The 18,341-nt window shown below is 44.2% G+C and overlaps 1 protein-coding gene across 1 annotated transcript in view; it reads left to right on the top strand.

Annotated features, from left to right (window-relative positions):
• LOC106609118 (proton myo-inositol cotransporter) overlaps positions 1-18,341 on the top strand; it is a 76,540-nt gene that overhangs the window by 42,276 nt on the left and 15,923 nt on the right. The window contains exon 4 of the mRNA XM_014207560.2: positions 8,875-8,983. Within this exon, the coding sequence (XP_014063035.1) occupies positions 8,875-8,983 (109 nt within the window). The remainder of the gene's footprint in view (positions 1-8,874; positions 8,984-18,341) is intronic.

Below are 18,341 nucleotides of genomic sequence, written 5' to 3'. Positions count from 1 at the left end.
GACACATCTCAACATCAACTGTCCAGAGGAGACTGTGTGAATCAGGCCTTCGTGTTCGAATTGCTGAAAAGAAACCACTTCTAAAGGACACCAATAACAAGAAGAGACTTGCTTGGGTGAAGAAACATGAGTAATGGACATTAGACCGGTGGAAATCTGTCCTTTGGTCTGATGACTCCAAATTTGAGATTTTTGGTTCCAACCACAGTGTCTTTGTGAGTCGCAGAGTAGGTGAACGGATGATCTCTGCATGTGTAGTTTCCACCATGAAGCATGGAGAAGGAGGTGTGATGGTGTGGGGGTGCTTTGCTGGTGGCACTGTCAGAGATTTATTTTGAATTCAAGGCACACTTTACCAGCATAACTACCACAGCATTCTGTGTGAGACTATCATTTGTTTTTCAACAGGACAATGACCCAACACACCTCCAGGCTGTGTAAGGACTATTTGACCAAGAAGGAGAGTGATGGAGTGCTGCATCAGATGACCTGGCCTCCACAATCACTTGACCTCAACCCAATTGAGATGGTTTGGGATGAGTTGGACTGCAGAGGGAAGGAAAAGCAGCCAACAAGTGCTCAGCATATGTGGGAACTCCTTCAAGACTGTTGGAAAAGCCTTCCAGGTGAAGCTGGTTGAGAGAATGCCAAGAGTGCAAATCTGTCATCAAGGCAAAGGGTGGCTACTTTGAAGAATCTCAAATTTAACAGATATTTAGATTTGTTTAACACTTTTTGGGTTACTACATGATTCCATATGTGTTATTTCACAGTTCTGATGTCTTCACTATTATTCTACAATGTAGAAAATAATAAAAATAAAGAAAAACAATGGAATGGTTTTGACTGGTACTGTATATAAAACTAATCTTCACAAGTTCTTGAAAAACTCGCATATGTTTATATAACTCATGTCCCCTTGGAACGAGCCCAAACAAAGCAAAACTGATCTCTAATACAGAAAAATGTTCAATCAAAATAAATTGAGAGCCAGGGCAACACACTAGCTAAACGCAAAACGCAAAACTTATTAACTGTCCACCCTTGAGACACAATCAGTAACCAAGTTGTCCTTTCAAGGGGAAACTCTTGCAATATCCTCAGTAACTTTCCTCCCATGATTTTCCTTAGTGGAATTGTCTCAGGGAAACGAGTGGCAGTGCACATGATGGTTAAGAGAAACTGGTTACCACTCTTGGCTTTGGGCAAAGGACCAACACAGTCCACCAGAACCCTGCTGAAATGTTTGTCAAAGCAGTAATAGGCTGCAAAGGTGCAACTGGCACAGCTTGGTTCGGTTTACCTATCCGCTGGCAAACAGGATTTACAGTAAGACATAACATCCTGTTTCAGACGAGGCCAGAAGTGTTATGCGGAGTGGAACAGGGGAACCCAAGAGCAGACTCAGACGAGGAGACTGGGATGAAGTAACCAAGGTACCTATTGAAACACAGGGGGAGATGGAGTGCAGGTCAGGGGATGCTTGGGCGGGTTGCAGGAAACCAGGTGCGGAGGCAGAAGCGAGAGGGGTTGAGACAGGTTAAGCAAGTCTGGAGGGGAATCTTAGGGAGTAGTAGAGTGGGGAATCCAGGACAGAGTAGCAGGATGACGAGACGTGGGCCTGGAAACAGGGAGCAGAGTCAGAGCGGGCATAATGAGCAGAGATTACAATCTGGCAGCGTGGAAGTGGCAGGGCTGAGTATTTGTAGAGGTCTTGACTATGGAACAGGTTGCAGCTGGTTGGGATCTTCTGACTCCAGCACACCTGTCTCCGCCCACACAATCACACACACACACACACAGAGAGAGAGGGAGAGGGAGAGTGTACTGGGGAGTGGTGGCAGGTCAAGGAGACAGGATGAGCAGTAGAGGGCGTTGCAGGAGTAGATGTGACAAGAAGAAGTTACGCACGATACAGTCATATGTCTTGTTGACCCCAAGATGGCCTGCCATACTACCATCATGAGCAAGCCTCAGTATCTCTTGTCGAAGAGTAACTGGAACGACAATTTGAGATACACTGGGCCAATTGTCCTGCCCAGAACTGGGACAAAAACGCCATTTCGTCATTTGAACACCATCTCTGTCAAAGTAACCCACATAAACGTCATCAAACTCCTCTGGACATACAGTTGAAGTCGGAAGTTTACATACACCTTAGCCAAATACATTTCAACTCAGTTTTTCACAAATCCTGACATTTAATCCTTATAAACATTCCCTGTCTTAGGCCAGTTAGGATCACCACTTTATTTTAAGAATGTGAAATGTCAGAATAATAGTAGAGAGAATTATTTATTTCAGCTTTTATTTCTTTCATCACATTCCCAGTGGGTCAGAAGTTTACATACAATCAATTAGTATTTGGTAGCATTGCCTTTAAATTGGTTAGCTTGGGTCAAACGTTTTGGGTAGTCTTCCACAAGCTTCCCACAATAAGTTGGGTGAATTTGGCCCATTCCTCCTGACAGAGCTGGTGTAACTGAGTCAGGTTTGTAGGCCTCCTTGCTTGCACTCGCTTTTTCAGTTCTGCCCACAGGTTTTCTAAGGGATTGAGGTCAGGGCTTTGTAATGGCTACTTCAATACCTTGACTTTGTTGTCCTTAAGCCATTTTGCCACAACTTTGGAAGTATGCTTGGGGTCATTGTCCATTTGAAAGACCCATTTGTGACCAAGCTTTAACTTCCTGACTGATGTCTTGAGATGTTGCTTCAATATACCCACAGAATTTCCCTTCCTCATAATGCCATCTATTTTGTGAAGTGCACCAGTCCCTCCTGTATCAAAGCACCCCCACAACATGATGCCGCCACCCCCGCGCTTCACGGTTGGGATGGTGTTCTTTGGCTTGCAAGCCTCCCCCTTTTTCCTTCAAACATAATGATGGTCAATAAGGCAAAACAGTTCTAGTTTTGTTTTATCAGACCAGAGGACATTTCTCCAAAAAGTACCATCTTTGTCCCCATGTGCAGTTGCAAACCGTAGTCAGTTTTTTTATGGTGCTTTTATAGCAGTGGCTTCTTCCTTGCTGAGCGGCCTTTCAGGTTATGTCGATATAGGACTCGTTTTACTGGGGATATAGCTACTTTTGTACCTGTTTCCTCCAGCATCTTCACAAGGTCCTTTGCTGTTCTTCTGGGATTGATTTGCACTTTTCGCACCAAAGTACGTTCATCTCTAGGAGACAGAATGCTTCTCCTTCCTGAGCGTTATGACGGCTGCGTGGTCCCATGGTGTTTATACTTGCATACTATTGTTTGTACAGATGAACGTGGCACCTTCAGGCATTTGGAACAAGCTCCCAAGGATGAACCAGACTTGTGGAGGTCTACAATTCTTTTCTGAGGTCTTGGCTGATTTCTTTTGATTTTCCCATGATGTCAAGCAAAGAGGCACTGATTTTGAAGGTAGGCCTCGAAATATACTGCTCAAAAAAATAAAGGGAACACTTAAACAACACAATGTAACTCCAAGTCAATCACACTTCTGTGAAATCAAACTGTCCACTTAGGAAGCAACACTGATTGACAATACATTTCACATGCTGTTGTGCAAATGGAATAGACAACAGGTGGAAATTATAGGCAATTAGCAAGACACCCCCAATAAAGGAGTGGTTCTGCAGGTGGTAACCACAGACCACTTCTCAGTTCCTATGCTTCCTGGCTGATGTTTTGGTCACTTTTGAATGCTGGCGGTGCTTTCACTCTAGTGGTAGCATGAGACGGAGTCTACAACCCACACAAGTGGCTCAGGTAGTGCAGCTCATCCAGGATGGCACATCAATGCGAGCTGTGTCAAGAAGGTTTGCTGTGTCTGTCAGCGTAGTGTCCAGAGCATGGAGGCGCTACCAGGAGACAGGCCAGTACATCAGGAGACGTGGAGGAGGCCGTAGGAGGGCAACAACCCAGCAGCAGGACTGCCTTTGTGCAAGGAGGAGCAGGAGGAGCACTGCCAGAGCCCTGCAAAATGACCTCCAGCAGGCCACAAATGTGCATGTGTCTGCTCAAACGGTCAGAAACAGACTCCATGAGGGTGGTATGCGGGCCAAACATCCACAGGTGGGGGTTGTGCTTACAGCCCAACACCGTGCAGGACGTTTGGCATTTGCCAGAGAACACCAAGATTGGCAAATTCGCCACTGGCGCCCTGTGCTCTTCACAGATGAAAGCAGGTTCACACTGAGCACGTGACAGACGTGACAGAGTCTGGAGACGCCGTGGAGAACGTTCTGCTGCCTGCAACATCCTCCAGCATGACCGGTTTGGCGGTGGGTCAGTCATGGTGTGGGGTGGCATTTCTTTGGGGGGCCACACAGCCCTCCATGTGCTCGCCAGAGGTAGCCTGACTGCCATTAGGTACCGAGATGAGATCCTCAGACCCCTTGTGAGACCATATGCTGGTGCGGTTGGCCCTGGGTTCCTCCTAATGCAAGACAATGCTAGACCTCATGTGGCTGGAGTGTGTCAGCAGTTCCTGCAAGAGGAAGGCATTGATGCTATGGACTGGCCCGCCCGTTCCCCAGACCTGAATCCAATTGAGCACATCTGGGACATCATGTCTCGCTCCATCCACCAACGCCACGTTGCACCACAGACTGTCCAGGAGTTGGCGGATGCTTTAGTCCAGGTCTGGGAGGAGATCCCTCAGGAGACCATCCGCCACCTCATCAGGAGCATGCCCAGGCGTTGTAGGGAGGTCATACAGGCACGTGGAGGCCACACACACTACTGAGCCGAATTTTGACTTGTTTTAAGGACATTACATCAAAGTTGGATCAGCCTGTAGTGTGGTTTTCCACTTTAATTTTGAGTGTGACTCCAAATCCAGACCTCCATGGGTTGATAAATTGGATTTCCATTGATTATTTTTGTGTGATTTTGTTGTCAGCACATTCAACTATGTAAAGAAAAAAGTATTTAATAAGATTATTTCATTCATTCAGATCTAGGATGTGTTATTTTAGTGTTCCCTTAATTTTTTTGAGCAGTGTACATCGACAGGTACACCTCCAATCGACTCAAATGATGTCAATTATCCTTTCAGAAGCTTCTAAAGCCATTACATAATTTTCAGGAATTTTCCAAGCTGTTTAAAGGCACAGTCAACTTAGTGTATGTAAACTTCTGACCCACTGGAATTGCGATACAATTAATTTTAAGTGAAATCAATTGTTGGAAAAATGTATTGTGTCATGCACCAAGTAGATGTTCTAACTGACTTGTCAAAACTATAGTTTGTTAACAAGAAATTTGTGGAGTGGTTGAAAAACGAGTTTTAATGACTCCAACCTAAGTGTATGTAAACTTCCGATTTCAATTATATCTCAGCAAAAAGAGGGGAGAGGGAAACATCTTTACTCTGTTCCACTATCAGCTAGACAATGGGGACGAGCTCCCATTTTGTTACGTTCCCCCTTCTGTTTGAGCGACATTTTTGGTTTTCTTGCTGGGGAATGTGAGTGTATGCACAAGCAGTGTTTGTGTTTGTCAGTCTGTGTGTGTATTTGTGTGTCTCTGTGAAGTTAGCGCTTCATTCATTGACATACCCATTACCTAGGTTGGTTTGTTCACGGCGATCTGTCTGTCCATGTCTCAGGATCTGAGCTACAGCTAATCAGCTCTCTGTCCTCTGGTACTGTCTTCGGGGCCCATTCAATCCTGCCTCTACAATGTTAGCGCTCTACAAATAGTTGACTCTCATAAACACATCACTTCCTCTCAGTTCCTGATGGCTACATTTGTAACATGGCAGCTCATGTCCACACTCACTTTACTCATGCAGTCGATAAACACACACACACAGTCCAAGTCAACATTCACTTCCGTCAGCTAGAAATAATAAGGTGTAAAGGTAACATTTGGAGACTGTCAACTTCCATGAACGTTTATGGCATCTATGTATTATTTTATGATACACACGATATGAACAGATCTATATTTTGATTAATTACATAGCTAAGCTTATGAGGCATAAGATGAGACATCCATACATGCATTCAAAGATAATCAAATCAAATGTATTTATATAGCCCTTCTTACATCAGCTGATATCTCAAAGTGCTGTACAGAAACCCAGCCTAAAACCCCAAACAGCAAGCAATGCAGGTGTAGAAGCACGGTGGCTAGGAAAAACTCCCTAGAAAGGCCAAAACCTAGGAAGAAACCTAGAGAGGAACCAGGCTATGAGGGGTGGCCAGTCCTCTTCTGGCTGTGCCGGGTGGAGATTATAACAGCACATGACCAAGATGTTCAAATGTTCATAAATGACCAACATGGTCAAATAATAATAATCATAGTTGTTGTCGAGGGTGCAACAAGTCAGTAACACAAGAGAGTATCTCTTTGAGAGTATCTCTACCGCTCCTGCTGTCTCTAGAGAGTTGAAAACAGCAGGTCTGGGACAGGTAACACGTCCGGTGAACAGGTCAGGGTTCCAGCAGGTCTGGGACAGGTAGCACGTCCGGTGAACAAGTCAGGGTTCCATAGCTGCAGGCAGAACAGTTGGAACTGGAGCAGCAGCACGGCCAGGTGAACTGGGGACAGCAAGGAGTCATCAAGCCAGGTAGTCCTGAGGCAGGTCATAGGGCTCAGGTCCTCCGAGAGAGAGAAAGAAAGAAAGAGAGAATTAGAGAGAGCATATTTAAATTTACACAGGACACCGGAAAAGACAAGAGAAATACCCCAGATGTGACAGACTGACCCTAGCCCCCCGACACATAAACTACTGCAGCATAAATACTGGAGGCTGAGACAGGAGGGGTCAGGAGACACTGTGGCCCCATCCGATGAAACCCCCGGACAGGGCCAAACAGGTAGGATATAACCCCAGCCACTTTGCCAAAGCACAGCCCCCACACCACTGGAGGGATATCTCCAACCACCAACATACCATCCCGGGACAAGGCCGAGTATAGCCCACAAAGATCTCCACCACGGCACAACCCAAGGGGGGGCGCCAACCCAGACAGGAAGACCACGTCAGTGACTCAACCCACTCAAGTGACGCACCCCTCCCAGGGACGGCATGGATGAACACCAGTAAGCCAGTGACTCAGCCCCTGTAATAGGGGTAGAGGCAGAGAATCCCAGTGGAAAGAGGGGAAACCGGCCAGGCAGAAACAGCAAGGGCGGTTCGTTGCTCCAGCCTTTCCGTTCACCTTCACACCCCTGCGCCAGACTACACTTAATCATAGGACCTACTGAAGAGATGTGTCTTCAGTAAAGACTTAAAGGTTGAGACTGAGTCTGCGTCTCTCACATGGGTAGGCAGACTATTCCATAAAAATGGAGCTCTATAGGAGAAAGCCCTGCCTCCAGCTGTTTGCTTAGAAATTCTAGGAACAATTAAGAGGCCCGCGTCTTGTGACTGTAGCGTACGTGTAGGTATGTACGGCAGGACCAAATCGAAAAGATAGGTAGGAGAAAGCCCATTTAATGCTTTGTAGGTTTGCAGTAAAACCTTGAAATCAGCCCTTGCCTTAACAGGAAGCCAGTGTAGGGAGGCTAGCACTGGAGTAATATAATCACATTTCTTGGTTCTAGTCAGGATTCTAGCAGCCGTATTTAGCACTAACTGAAGTTTATTTAGTGCTTTATCCGGGTAGCCGGAAAGTAGAGCATTGCAGTAGTCCAACCTAGAAGTAACAAAGGCATGGATTAATTTTTCTGTGTCATTTTTGGACAGAAAGTTTCTGATTTTTGCAATGTTACGTAGATGGAAAAAAGCTGTCCTTGAAACAGTCTTGATATGTTCTTCAAAAGAGAGATCAGGGTCCAAAGTAACACCGAGGTCCTTCACAGTTTTATTTGAAACGACTGTACAACCATCCAGATTAATTGTCAGATTCAACAGAAGATCTCTTTGTTTCTTGGGACCTAGAACAAGCATCTCTGTTTTGTCCTAGTTTAAAAGTAGAAAGTTTGCAGCCATCCACTTCCTTATGTCTGAGACACAGGCTTCTAGCGAGGGCAATTTTGGGGCTTCACCATGTTTCATTGAAATGTACAGCTGTGTGTCATTCGCATAGCAGTGAAATTTAACATAATGTTTTCGAATGACATCCCCAAGAGGTAAAATATATAGTGAAAACAATAGTGGTCCTAAAACGGAACCTAATGACAGCAGTAATAGTCAGGAAGCGTTGTGCTGGGAAAAACAGCGTGATTTGATTGGTCTCCCCAGTGAGTGTGGCTGAGTGCAGAGTGTCTCGGTCAGTGTTGATTGGTTATCGGGAGAGCCTGCTGTGACTGGTCCTGGAGAGAGAGTTTTCTGTTTCAGTGAGGCGCTGTCCGGTAGCTGTGTGTGTGTGTGTGTGTGTGTGTGTGTGTGTGTGTGTGTGTGTGTGTGTGTGTGTGTGTGTGTGTGTGTGTGTGTGTTCAGCCTGTCTAAGAGCTAAAGGAGCTCTTCCCAGCCCAGCGAGCATCCACCCCATCGCAGCTGCTCCAGGCCAACACTGTGTGTGTGTGTTTATTTGTCCATTCTTGTGTGTGTTTGATATCTCAGTGGAGTTATCAAAGCTCTGCATGCCTGTCCAGACGTCCTGTCCTATTATGACTGCTTCTCCCTGGAGTCTCTGTTTGAAGGTCTCAGCTGTAAGCCTGCTGCTTCTGGTCCTGCCTCAGACACAACTTTACTTTCAGACAGAACAGAACAAACTTCAGCCACTTGCTGGTGTCACTGTTGGCCTGTTTCATGTGTATTGTGTTTGTACATTGATAGGCTGATGATGATCAATAGGTCTATTCTAACCTCTGCTCCTTTGTGTGTGTGTGTGTGTGTGTGTGTGTGTGTGTGTGTGTGTGTGTGTGTGTGTGTGTGTGTGTGTGTGTGTGTGTGTGTGTGTGTGTGTGTGTGTGTGTGTGTGTGTCCAGATGGCCCTGTGATCTGGAGGATGCTGACCTACCCCCCCACTCGGAGAGCACTCCTGGTGGGATGTGGACTACAGATGTTCCAACAGCTCTCTGGGATCAACACCGTCATGTGAGTACACAGCCTAAGCTTTAGTATCTTAGTGGCCTGAGTGGCCCCTGCACATTGAATATGGTACTGGCACTGATCTGTATATACTTGCATTCTCATGTTTCTTTCTTTTCTTTCTCTTGTTAATTTTCTTTTTCTTCGTATTCCTTGTGTTTTATATTTGACTTAATATTATCTAGATATATTTTTTCTGCATTGTTGGGAAAGAGCTCACAAGTAAGCATTTCACTGTACTGTTTTACACCTGTTGTATCCTTTGCACATGGAAAATAACCTTGAAACTTGTTGGTTAGAGTTTCCACATTAAGGAGATTTTTCTTATTTAACTCTGCATTGTTGGAAAAGAGCAAGTTAGAATTTTACTGTAAGGTCTACACTTGTTCTATTTGGCGCATGTGACAAATAAAGTTTGATTTTGATGTAAGGGGTAAGGCCCTGTCATAGACTAGCGTCCTGTCCAAGGGATGTACTTGTACATCAAGCTGCCTCACGCTACAGAAACAGGAGATATGCTCTGTCTCCTATGCTCCGTTTCGGCTCGCACAAACCAAGGCTCTTGTGCAAATTCGCTGGGCTAACATGCCTAAGCTATAGCTAAGCGAGGTAACATGGTTTGGATTAAGGTACATTCATATTTACATGTGAGTGGTATAGTAACATGCCTATATAGCCTTTAGCTTAGTGGGCTTGCATGGTCCTATGAATCATGTCGAATACCAGTTCAATGGTCCAGTCAACGCTTAGACAATGACATGCAGGATCTACACTATCATGTGCTGTAAAGGAGATGGTTCACAGAGCCACACCTGTGTGATTGGTAAGCAACCTTGCCCGACGAAAATTGACAATTGACAGTGGTAACCTACATTATTGTACATTTTTTGGGGTGTATCAAATTATTTCACGTAACACACCCCTTTTTCTGTTGCTGTTAATGCTTCATGCACTTTTATGCACTTTTCAGGGTCAATCGCTCACTGAATTTCCTTCGTGCCTGTAAGGTGGTAGACCAATGAGTCTTTATTTCCATCTCAAGTGAGATTGCATCGTCTAGCTCTCTCTCATCCCCCCTGATCTCAAGCATATTCTGGGCATTGTAAACAATCTTGTGATATGTGCTGTTGCTAAGCAACCATTCGAGGTGAGAGGAATAGGACAAGTGGGTGTGCGTGGGTGTCGGTTTGGTTTGGTGTGCGTGCGTGCTAGCGTGTGTTTGTGTGTACGTGCGTGTGGGTGATAACCAAGGTTTTACGTGTGTGTGTGAGTCTGCTAAGGTAGCTAGCGTGTGTTTTGGTCCGTTGCTGTGTTTACTTCTCCCTCTGGTAATTTGTAAAGCCGCAGGTGGTGGCAGAGACAGCCAAGTGACAACAAATCAGGTTGACGGGTTGTCTGCCTCAGTGGGATCCGACATGGGGCACATGCCTATGTGTCACTCACTCCTCACCAAACCCAGCCCCAGCCCAGATAGAACAGCAGCACAGAGAGTCACAATGGTTCAGGGCAGTCACACAGAGACACTTGCTCTTTCCTTGCCCAGCCCAAGATTGTCTCAGCTGGCTAAGGAGTATATGGAGAGACAGTCCCTCATCCTCTGTTCAACTCAAACCTGTTTGTGTCACTTACTCATCCTCTGCCCAGCCCTCAAATCAGACAGCATGATTCCTCTTCCTAAGATGCTTTGGAAGAGTTTCATATGGTATGAATCCTGTCACCCACTCTGAGTACCTCTTTCTTTGTTCAGACCCTGTCATGAAGAGATTACTCTAAATGCTGTTCCGCCAACATCCCAGCTTCGATTCCTCTCAGACTCTCTCAGGCACACTCCTATAGCGGACTCATAGACACACGCATGCACGTACGCACAGTACACACACACACAGACGTTGTTGTGAACTGAACTCAGAGTGCTGTCGGATTGACGTCTCCACCTGCCAGAGAGGGCCGGGATGAGAGATGTATTGATCCATATCTCTCATGGACTAAAGGTCTCCTGGGACATGCCGATTTTTCATGGCAGTTTCAGATATTTGATTGGGATATGTCTGTGGTTCCTTGCGGACTTCTCTCTCTCTCTCTCGCTCTCTCTCTCTGGCTCTGCCCGTCCGTCTATCTGTCTGTCTGTCATTGTGAGCCACAATGAGGAACAAGAATGAACTGGCCTGTCTTTTCAGTGAGTATGTGTCCTCTTCCTATTAGATCTGGAATCATAATGATTCGATTAGCCACATTATCCTGCACGCAAAGGTCACTGTAGGAGAGAGAGGGACGTAAAGAAGGAAGGAGAGAGAGGGAGGGAGGTAGAGAGAGACATGCAGGCAGAAGAGAGAGTGAAGTGATTAAGAAATGGACAGAGAGAGAGGGGGGGAGATAAAGGGAAAGAGAGAGAATTAATGAGAGAATGAGGGGCCGAGAGGGAAGGTCATCTGTCTGTTTCCCCTCTGCCAGAAGTTAAGCATGAGAGCACAACAGAGGCCACAGGTGTTGTTCATCCATCCATAATAAACAATGTCTATTAGTGACGATGTCACTGAACATTGTCCATGTTTTGCTCTGCTCTCAACATGATACTCATGTACACCGATTACTTAGAGTATATTTCAAAGTTTGTATTTATTAAGAAATGCCATAGTACATCCTACTGTAAAATTATACATGATTTGGAATTAACCAGCATAGGGTAACCTTTCAGATTATATTGTTTCTATCTTAATCTTTTGGTTTGTCATATTTTAGTGTATGATTTAGTTTTTATGTGTGAATGTTTGTTTACGTCGGCAGACACAGATGGTCAGCTATAGAAATGTCATATTGGAGATGTTGAGACATGCCAATTAACTAGTGACGCTAGACAGCCTGGGAGGAGAGCTGTAAAGGTCCAGTCGTTCGTGTGCGTTTGTGTGTGTGTGTGTCTGTCTGTGTCTGTCTCTGTGTGTGTCACCCTTGTATTGCCCTTGATGACTGAGGACAGTCTGTTGTGTATTTCTTATAGTTGATAAGCAGCTTTCAGGCTATCGTAGTAGAAAGGCCTCATATTGCTTATGCAGATCACGTAGCCGTGTGTAATTAGCCTATGGTCATATTCTTCTGTCTAATCACACACAGTAACACACATCCACAGCAACCTATTTTTTAGATGCGCTAATTGTTCTTTTATACTCTTCTCTAAGTGTGTCAAAGTTTATGTCGTCGTGGTGTGTGTTACTTTTGCTGTTGTAGTTCATTTCGGAGACTGTTATGACTTTGTTGTGGTATTTGTTTCGTTTTTTTGACTGTCTGACCCACCTGACCAGGAAAAACTCTGGACCCTAAACATACAGTAGTTGCTGTTGTTTTCTTTTAGAGTTGTGTAGGCGTCACCGTGTTGGTTAGTATAGTTGAACAGGTTTGAGCAGAGTTGAGCAGTATCCTGGTGTTCTCCGTGTTTAGTGAACTTAGTCTCTGTGTGTGTCTGTGTTCAGCAGCATTAGACATGAGTGTGGTAATGCATTCGTCTCCTTTTGTGAGAGAAATAGGCCAGTTCCCAAGGGAGACATTTCTCGCCTCCATTTCTCCATTTCTCTCTCTCTCTCTCTCTCTCTCTCTCTCTCTCTCTCTCTCTCTCTCTCTCTCTCTCTCTCTCTCTCTCTCTCTCTGTCTCTCTCTCTCTGTCTCTCTGTCTCTCTCTCTTTCTCTCGCTCTCTCTGAGTGCTCTTAGGCCCCTATGCTTTCTATCTCTCTTGTTTCTCTCTCTTTCCCTCCCCCCTTGAATTGATACGATTACATTACTGTTACCTGGTTAGTGTGCTGTCTGAGAGTATCAATGTGTTTAAATGATTGTGCCATTGAACTCCCAGTCATGAGTGGTTATTGGTTAGGGATATGATAGCTGGTCCTCTCACTCCTCGCATCTCACGCACACACACACACACACACACACACACACACACACACACACACACACACACACACACACACACACACACACACACACACACACACACGGTCAACGCTGCTGCTCTCGTATACACTATGTATTCAACTGCGTGACCAAGACACTATCCAATATATTTGTAAATACCGTCATGCTTGACATAGCAGTAGCACATTCATTATCTATACTTTATATCATATTGTGTACATATCAGGCTATTACTATGCATACTACCTATACTATTATTATTATAATTTGTATTTTTTTTACTCTTATTATTGATAATGATTATTGTACTGCAATGTTGTGGGAGCTAGCACGCAAGCATTTTGCTGAACTTTTTATACCTGCTGTAAACTGTGCACGTGACGAATATTTGATTTGAGTTGACACACACACACACACATACACAAACACACACTCCTCGTGTCACACTGAGGCTGCCAATGCATCCATCCGCTTTAACGATCAGGCCATCATGACCTTTCCAAACAATATCATCTTGTTTGTCTTTATGTCAGCTAACAGCATAGCCAGCCTTAAAGGAGCTCTGATAGGGTTGGTATTGTTCGCTGAGTCCTTAGACCCTCCAAGTATCTATCACTGGCTGCGTCCCAAATGGCATCCTATTCCCTAATATATATATATATATTGCACTACATTTGATCAGAGCCCTCTCAGCCCTGGTCAAAAGTAGTGCGCTATGTAGGAAATAGGGTGTCGTTTGGGACGCAGACTCTATCTCCTGGGAGGGAGTGGGCTTTTCAGCTTTAATCCTTTTCAATCGGGAGCATATTCAATGAAGCTCCAGTAATGCATTTGTAAATGTCAGCCGTAAGTGAACAATTTATGTCCCTCTCACCTTTAGAGTGAAATGGACTGGAGCACGACAGGTAGTCAGAGAGAGGTGAGAGGGGAGCAGAGGGGTGAGGAGGAAGACGAGAAGGAGGAGAGGTGAGGGGGGAACATTTTCTTTCTTATGCATTTATTGTACAGGAGTTCTTCCTGGCCATGTGATTAACTCCAGGTCACACACAGACACATACTGGCCCACTCCTCTCTTTATCTTCTTCCTCTCATCCACCTATTTCTCTTTTGCCCGCGCACCCAAGCCTCAGAGGTGAGTCCACACAAACACATCTCTTTCAGACACCACTTCCATCCTTCTCTCTTCCACCCTGACATTCCATTCCTCATACTCCACCTCATCCCCCTCTTTCCCCTCCTCCACCCTCTCTTGCTCCCCTCTCTCTGACATCTTTGTTGTCACCTTGTCTTCATGTCAGAGTGGAGAAAGGAGAAAGGTGTGGAGAAAGGTGTGAAGTGAATATATGGCAGAGGATAGCCAGTGGAGTGCAGACAGAGTGCAAGTTCCATTTTTAGAACAGAGGTTCTGAAGGCCATTTCACACCTTCTGCCTGCCCTTCACACATCACATACAGCCACTGGCACAATCTGAAATGGAACTCTATTCCCTATATAGTGCACTGCTTTTGACCAGAGCCTATAGTGAATAGGGTGACGCTCTGTTATATAACCTCCATCTTGGATCTGTGGATCATCTTGGAGAAGGTCAAGGGGTCAGTGTTGGTGACACACTGGGATCTTGTTCACGTTGCTGCTGTTGTTGTTGTTTTTGTGTGTTTACACAATCTACAGTCTACCATGTCACCTTCTGTGTTTTGGTTTTCAAGAGCCAGCTGGTGTGTCCTCCTTCAAACCCAATCAAAGTCAGCCAATGTTTATCTAGCTAGACTTTTTTCTTAACTTCTAAGTCGGAGATTAGTGTTTCTTGTTTATGTAATGATTTCTTTGTCTCTCCACTCCACTGTGAAGTTCCTATTGAGCTTGTTATACTTGCATAAGTGCACCCTCTTACACTGAGAGAATGTAATCATGTAATCACAGCATAACATCTTGAAAATGCATTACAGCAGTTGTTGTCGCACAATTTGAGCATAAGCACCATAGCTAATGCAGTGGAAGACTTGATTATTACACTTGATGACTCACTCAGTCACTCAGTTACTCAGTCACTTTCCTCCTCTGTTTCAGTCTATCTACCTCTCTCTCCTCTCTTCTCCATCTTCCTGTCTTTCTCTTGGCTGAATGGTGTCTTGTGGTGTCTTGTACTATTTGCATTCTAGAGTTCACTCTCAGACCAATATATGGAACAGTCCTGTGTATTTGTCCCTATCCTACCCTTGGCCCAAGTGATCCCCACAGACCTCAGATGTACAGGGCTATAGATGGATGTAGAGGGGTGTGTGTTTGTGGGGTGCGGAAGGGTGTGCCAGTGCGGAAGGGTGTGTTAGAGGGTTGTAATTGAACATGTCCATTGCATATCTCTGACCTATTACTAGATATCGCGTATTAAAGATGGTGGTTACCATGGTGAATGGAACTGGCTTCCAGATAACTTTTTTTTTTCTCCTCCCATCCTCCCATACTGAGAACAAGAATTCTCTCCACTTTCTTTATTCTCTCTCTCTCTCTCTCGCTCTCTCTCTCAGCTTTGATCCAGATTATCACACTGTGGTAAGTTATTGTGTCCATGCGGTCTCAGGCTAATTGAGCATTAATTAACATAAACACGTTTAGCATCTCTAGGCCTCCAAGCATGCAAGCTGCTGATGCCTCCTTTGGAACATCTACATTTGAATTGAATATACACCATCACAGTAAATCCATTATTTATTTTAGGCAGGTTTAACTTCTTGCGGATCATTGGGATGCTAGCGTCCCATTTCGACAACTTCCGGTGAAATTGCAGAGCGCGAAATTCAAATTACAGAAATAGTAATATTTAGCATTCATGTAAATACAAGTGTCATACATCAGTTAAAAGCTTAACTTCTTGTTAATCCAGCCGCTGTGTCAGATTTCAAAAAGGCATTACGGCGAAAGCACACCATGCGATTATCTGATGACAGCGCCCAGCACACAAAAGCTCAATATTAAAAATGACAGCCACATGAATCAATGGTGGGCTGAACTTTTTTTTTCTGGATGGTTTGTCCTCGGGTTTTTGTCTGCCATATCAGTTCTGTTATACTCACAGACATTATTTTAACAGTTTTAGAAACGTTAGTGTGTCCTATCCAAATCTACCAATTATATGCATATCCTAGCTTCTGGGCCTGAGTAACAGGCAGTTTACTTTGGGCACGCTTGTCATCCAGACGTCAAAATACTGCCCCCTGGCCCAAAGAGGTTAAAGAAACATTATGATACGAAGATCATGTATTTCAAAATAACAGAATATGAGTTGGCCTACTGATTTATCTGGCTATGAGACATGTCAAAGGCTGTAGGCTTGTTCATTTAACAGACAAGACATGCTCGTAAGTCCCTGGCCATTATTTTATGTTAAATGATTTTATAGTAAGAAGAATATAACTCAACTTAGCTGAATAAAATAGAAAATATATTTTTCCCATTCCAGAGCGAGTGCACATATGAAGTGGCTATTTTGAGCATAGAAGTGATGATTTGAAACAGGTCCTATACGCTAGATAAAAAGTTATTTGGCAACTTTAGTTGTGAATGATACAAACCATAGAATTCCTTAGAAATAAAAAGATATATAGGCTGCATGATGCGACTTTAGGTTATTGATGATTTGCGAAAGTCACAAAAAAAAGAATGTGCTTTGTTCCTTGCCTCAGGCTGCACACGCTGTTCTCTCGTCAAGTGATCATATTTTCACTCAACAGACTATTCTCAATTTAATATTGTCTTTAATAATATGTCAAATTTGTTTCGATTTAAAATGAGCCATTATCAAATGGGCAGGAACAGTGGCAAGAGAAAAAATTAATTTAACCCGGCCTCTATTCGAATAGCGAATAGAGGCCGGTTCGTTTCACTCATGTCAGGAAGCTAACTCCGGTTATTTTGCCGCGTGACAGGTGATATTCCGCCCAAACTCTGTATGTCATGGGCTCTCCAACCCTGTTCCTCAAGCTATCCAGTGCTTGATTTGGGAAAGCAAGTGAAATCTGTTCTGGAACATCGATAGTAACATGCTTACATTAAACTGTTGGCAGCCACTCTCTCTGCACGCTGGAGAAAGGAATGATGGAGAGAGGGGAGCAGATGGAAACGCATGGTAGTGAGATATTCTGTAGGTAAAGGTAATGTGTCAGCCTATTAATTAGGCTATCACCCTATTACTAGGCTATTCAAAATCCAATACAAATTCACTGTAATTGTAGGCTAACTCTGAATTTGTTTAAGTTAGAATTTACCAATTAAGTATCAAAGATAGCTTAAATCAGTATTTATTTTAATTGTTTGTGTAATATGTGGTAGGCTATGTATTGTATAATGGCACAATCATTTTAATTCCGTTTTTTGGGGGGCTTGGGCTCACATATAGGCCTATGCAGATGCATAAGCTCTAATATGCATATAGGTGTTTTGAATTAATCATCACCTTAGAAAACACTGTCCATTTGGTTGTGTTAGGCTTTGAAACAACATCCACAACGTCCATGTTTTTCTCAGTTTCAACCTTCTTTCTTCAAATTGATCAATCACAGTGAGGTGAGTTTTAAAGCACGGCACTGTTTTGATGAGAAGTGTTTCATGTGATTTTCAAAGCCATTTGCATTGATGTCAGAGTGGTTAGAGGGACAAAAGAGTCCTGAGTACCCGGCCATTAGCGACCTGAGGATCATTATAGAGTTGGGTACTACTAACATATGTCCAGAGTACATAAGAGGAGATTACCATGACTCAACGGTCACATAGGATTCTACTGTGGTCATGACTCATGACAGCCGGTGTGGTGGTAATACGGTCACTGCAACAGCCCTAGGTCTTACTGCATAAACCCTGGGTGTTTTTTAGTTGTGTTGGATTAATAGCAGTTTTGGCTACAGAGCTTCAGACTTCTCGTCCACTCTGGTCGTCATAAATAGGCTATATCATTTGAATGTTGTTTTTATGAATGACAGCTTTATTGAGTGTCTGAGACCTTCCAGACTTGTCATAAATGACAAATGACATCTGTACTGCCATCTGTGTCCAGTTCAGAGTAGTTACCCTGGTCTAAAATGTATTACGTTTAATTACAAATTGAACACAGCCATTTCAATTAGCACAGGCTGTTATTATCTACAATCTACAGTATCATCGCCATTTGACCATCTCACCACCTGTGATAGAGGGCCACATGGACGTTGTTAGCAGAATGTTTTAGTGGGCAGTGTAATTTAGATAATTGGGCTGTGAGCTCCCCGGTAGTCCAAGAACCTGCAGCTTCATTGTTAGAAGAGACTGGGGAAGGTTCATTCTTTCCTCTGCAAGTGGCCTGGGAGGGGGTCTCACCCACAAAAAGAAATCAGTTTTATTCCACATTTCTGGAATGGACCCAAAGCCCAAAGATCCACACAATTTGGCTAACTCTGTTTGAGACTATGCTTTTTCACTGGCACCATGTGG

Source organism: Salmo salar, chromosome ssa07, assembly GCF_905237065.1.
Source record: "Salmo salar chromosome ssa07, Ssal_v3.1, whole genome shotgun sequence".
NCBI classification, from domain to species: domain Eukaryota; kingdom Metazoa; phylum Chordata; class Actinopteri; order Salmoniformes; family Salmonidae; genus Salmo; species Salmo salar.
The sequence above is the reverse complement of the archived record's forward strand: the minus strand, read 5'-3'. Positions and strand labels throughout refer to the sequence as shown.